A 4,972-nucleotide genomic window follows, 5' to 3' on the forward strand; every position below is an offset into this window, starting at 1 on the left:
CTATGTGACTTATATCAGCCTGTTAATACATTCTCATTGTCCTGTGCCTTTGTGGAAACTCAATTTTTATAACTTAAACCATAATGGAGATGGCACAATATTACTATTATTATTACTGCTACTACCACTACTACGAGTCTGACTTGTTTGGGTACCCCTACCTATGAATGCAATCCAGTAGGATTTTTTTTTTTCTTTTTGTCCCATGTCCAATTTCTTATACAAATGTTTGTTTGAGCACAAAAGCCTCTAATTTGTGACTAAATTGTACTTCACATTACGCTGAAAGACTTCATGCAAACAACTACTAATATTGATAACAGTAATACTCATTTTTAGTTTAACTGCTATGGTGCATTTTTTAATTGATTTGTTGAATAAAATGTGAAATTAGGGATGATACTTGTATAATAATAGAACAGAGGTTGTAACATATCAATAAACTGTTTCACATGCCACTATTAACGTATTAATCCTCTCGTCTCCTCCTCCATCTCTCCTCCAGCCCCAAAACAATCAAGTTAGGTTGTCCACTTCAAAAGCTGATTGATATAGATATCTGCTAAAATGTATACTGTGTTCTCATAAGGTTGTCAAATACTGGCTTTAGTTAATTTTGATAATTGTTTAATGAACAATTCTTCTAAATGGAAAGGCAATGAGTGGGACACCAAATTGAAATGTTGACTGTTATTCTGCTTTTTAGTCAATCAGGAGTTTTCTAATTATGAGGAAAGTATTTTGCTTACCATTGCTATCTTAAATTAGACATCTGACATTTCACAGAATCATACAATGGTTAGGGTTGGAAGGGACCTTAAAGATCATCTAGTTCCAACCTCCCTGCCATGAACAGGGACACCTTCGACTAGACCAAGTTGCTCAAAGCTTCATCCAACCTGTCCTTGAACACTTCCAGGGAGGGGGAATCCACAACTTCATTGGGCAACCTGTTCCAGTGACTGACCACCCTCACAGTGAAGAATCTTCCTAATATCTAACCTAAATCTATCCTCTTCCAGTTTAAACCCATTACCCCTCATTTTCTCACTACCTGCCCTTGTAAAAAGTCCCTCCCCAGCCTTCCTGTAGTCCCTTCAAGTACTGAAAGGCCACTAGAAAATCTCCCCTAAGATTTCTGTGCTCACAGAAGAGGTGCTCCAGCCCTCTGATCATTTTCGTGGCCCTACTCTGGACTCGCTCCAGTAGGTCCATGTCCTTCTTGTGTTGGGGGCTCCAGAACTGGATGCAGTACTGCAGGTGGGGTCTCAAAAGAGTGGAGCAGAGGGGCAGAATCACCTTGCTTGACCTACTGGCCATGCTTCTCTTGATGCAGCCTAGGATACAGTTGGCCGTCTGGGCTATGAGTGCACATTGCCAGTTCAGGTTGAGCTTCTCTTCCACCAGCACCCCCAAGTCCTTCTCCTCAGGGCTGTTCTTGATCCATTCTCTTATCCAGCCTGTATTTGTGCTTGGGGTTGCCCCGACTATCTATCACCTCCACTTACTTGCTATAATTTTTGTAGGGACCTTAGAATTTCCAAAAGGCAATTTATCACACCTGTTGTGCTTTATTATGCAGGGAGTGTAGGTATCTAACTTTCAATGCTCAAAATAAGATGAAATTAATTCTGTCTTACCAGATATTGAGAGATACCCAAAATTGCTCTCATCAGATCTTTGCTTCCTGCGAGGTCTATTATACAAGATTATTGCCTATTGCCTGTTCACAAGGATCCTAAACATCCCTTAAAGGCTTTGATTTTTCACTTCTGCTGATCAAAGTGTCTTTAGTAGCTTCTCTTCATGTACCAACAATCAAAAGAGTTGCAAAACACACTCTGTAACTTCTGTTTTATTTCCTGAGACCCCAGGAAATACAAACACCCAGGCATGCATAATTTTTGACGTATACATAGCATATAAGAGGGGATTTCCTAAAGTAATTGTTTGTTCCTAATGATAATGTGAATGTTTTGATGAAAAGTTCATTGAAATGAAAAACAATCACTGAATTCTTTGCATATTTTATTTTTCTTTTTGATTTCCAACTCACACACATCTGGCGTATTTTACATCTTTTGCAATAAAACATGGTTACAATAGCTTAAGGAATTTATATATCCAAAATATTTCACCATGATCTCAAGATGAAATGAACTGGTCTTCCAGATGTTCAATAGTCTCCCAATTCTAAGCTACAAACTCAAGATATTGCTTACAGACGGGTGATGAATAACTTAATCATTACACTGATCCCCATGATTTCGGAATCTTATAAATACAAACAACAATGAAGAAGGAAATTCAGTGCTAAACTTACTAATACAAGGTGGATAACAAATAAGTAATCACATCAATAAATAATGATATGTTTCTGGTGCAAAGTGCCAATACAAAGAATTCGTTATCTTTTTAAATAAATGACTGCAAGTGAGTGTAAATTCTGAGAAAATTACATTCCTGTTACATGCCTCATAGCCCTACCGACACAATATGTACATCTATGACAATACAGTCACCAAATATACAAAGAAGAAACATGAATTAAAGTGTATATACCCCTGGGTGTGTAATTTGATCAGTACAATGTGCAGAAAATTATTCCGAGTTATCATTACAGTATTGTAAAACATGAAGTGCCTTATTCTGAGTGGCTTCAGGTGAGATTTTCAGAAGAATCAAAAAGAATAACCTCAGTCACCTTTACAATGAAGCTAAGGCTGTCAAATAAACCAAGCTGCTCTAAAATAAGGGGAAAAAAAATCAATGGGGGCTTTTTTGCCCATGATTTTGTACGCCAAATGTTAATAATCCAGAAGTATAGCACTTTGTCTGTATTGGGAGTCATTAAGCATTAAGCATTAAACTGAACTTCCCTCTTTGCTCCCTTTCTGTCTAGTCTTTGAATTTAAAAGGGAAGAATTTAATTTCTACTGTATAAAGTATAAATATGGCAAATGATGGCTTTTTATCCAAATGCTTCATGAGCAGAACTCCACTTAAAAGGGGTAAAGTTTAGATTCAAAAAGTGAAAAACATGTGTTGGTGGAAATGCCAAAATTACTGTTTGCGCCCAAATTCAACCCTTTAACACAAGCTGTACCCTTAAACAGATCTCTAGTTTGATTTGTGTGAATGCACCTGTTCCTTCAAGACCTTAGGTTTAAAGTACATGCAAGTTGTAACTCCACAATAAAATTAAGAAACAGTTTTGTTCTTTATACAAGGTTTTACTTTTACAAAAGTATCCCTTTAAAGTTAAGATGTGCATCTGATGTACAAAGTATCAAACGTATTTTATTTTATCTCAGCTTGAAAAGAGGCTGGAGATGGGATGCATGTTAGGTTCAAAGCCTAAACATTGAAACAACTGGACACAAGGTTCCCCAGAATTTTCAAAAGTCTCTTGTGGCACATCCTACTACCTTTTCTCAATAAACAAAGATATATGAAATAATTACCAAAACATCTCCTAATTCATATAATTTACATGATACAAGCTTGCTTTTCAGCAGCTGGTGTTCAGTTGTGAAAAAACACACAAAGTAAAATGGTTGCTGACTACAATGTACAGCTATTGCTGGGTGTAATGGAATGTACAACGGAGGTCAATGCAGACGTGGTTTTTCACCAGAGACTACACCTTTCATTGCAGCACTTGTGCTCTCAGCTTTACCTGGGCTTTCAGTTCTTCATTCCACTTCAGTATCTGTTCTGATGTTCATAATGCCACCGGTTAAAATCTATATTAAAAGCTACGATGCTGCCAGAAGCCATGCCAGTAATCAGAGTTCTGAAAAAAGATAGAAAAGACGGTCCTGTTAGTCTTTTCTTACCTTCTCAAAGGATAGCTTACCATAAACAGTAAAAAAGCTAAAAGAATAAGGTACTTTTTGCAACACTTTCTGAAGATTAAGCTCATGGGTAGGATTCAATTTGTGATGAAGATGCTACATTTGGATGTCAACATATGAACCAAGCTTCCATTATGGTCAAGGGAGATCTAGAGATCCATTCAGTCGTCTGCACATAGGTAAAAGCCTCATGTCATTTGAGATGCTCTCACATATCCTGCTTTGCCTCCAGCTGCCTCTACAGAAGGGTGTGGGTCTTCACTAGGTCTTTTGTAACATATGCTAGCCCAGGTACATACCTCAGACTTCTGAGGTATCTCAAACAGTACTAAATGGCTATGGGTACCATAGCCATACCAGGCAACCAAATTAGGCCCTACTTAGCACTCTCAGTGCAGCCTCAAACCAACTCTCCACAGGTCACTGGGCATGTACTTTAGGGTGAGTTTAATTGTCATTTAGACTCCACAGGTTGTAACAAGTAAAACACCATGGTTATTACAGGAGTTTATTCCCGTAGCTCACATGAAGACACCGATGCCAAAACACCTTCATTCAGGTGTTTTAGAACCCAGCTGCCTGAGTTTAGGCACCTTGTGCCACTGGATGCGCTCCAGGATGGCTGACATGTCTAGGCTGGCTGACAGGTGGGACACAGGACCTGTGGAGTGCTCTGCACTTAGGGCTGCAGCTGGGATCAGATGAACCTCCTAGGGCCTTCCAGACAGAATGAGATGCCTCTGCAAAGACAACTGAACTGATCCCTTAATCATATGATGCCTGGAGCATCTGCCTTACATGGAGAGGCTGAGAAGAGCTGGGACTCTTTAGCCTGGAGAAGAGAAGATTGAGAGGGGACCTTATCAATGTCTACAAATATCTGAAATGTGGGGGCCAAATGGATGGTGCCGGGATCTTTTTGTTGGTGGCTGGTGACAGGACAAGGGGCAATGGGCAAAAACTGGAACACCAGAAGTTCCAGACAAACTTAAGGAAAAAATTCTTTACTGTGAGGGTGACGGAGCCCTGGAACAGGCTGCCCAGAGAGGTTGTGGAGTCTCCTCAACCTGGAGATGTTCAAAACCCGCCTGGGCACTTTCCTGTGTAACCTGGAG

At 39.4% G+C, this 4,972-nt stretch overlaps 1 protein-coding gene across 1 annotated transcript in view; it reads right to left on the minus strand.

The window, feature by feature from the left end:
• Positions 1–2,017: 2,017 nt before the first annotated feature.
• The window catches only part of LOC104521085 (neurobeachin), a 100,901-nt gene continuing 97,946 nt past the window's right edge, over positions 2,018–4,972 (minus strand). The window contains 1 exon segment of the mRNA XM_010162976.1: positions 2,018–3,796. Coding sequence (XP_010161278.1) covers positions 3,706–3,796 — 91 coding nt within the window. The 3' untranslated portion in view covers positions 2,018–3,705.

Source organism: Antrostomus carolinensis, unplaced genomic scaffold (genome assembly GCF_000700745.2).
Source record: "Antrostomus carolinensis isolate BGI_N321 unplaced genomic scaffold, ASM70074v2 scaffold3202, whole genome shotgun sequence".
Classification (NCBI taxonomy): Eukaryota; Metazoa; Chordata; class Aves; order Caprimulgiformes; family Caprimulgidae; genus Antrostomus; species Antrostomus carolinensis.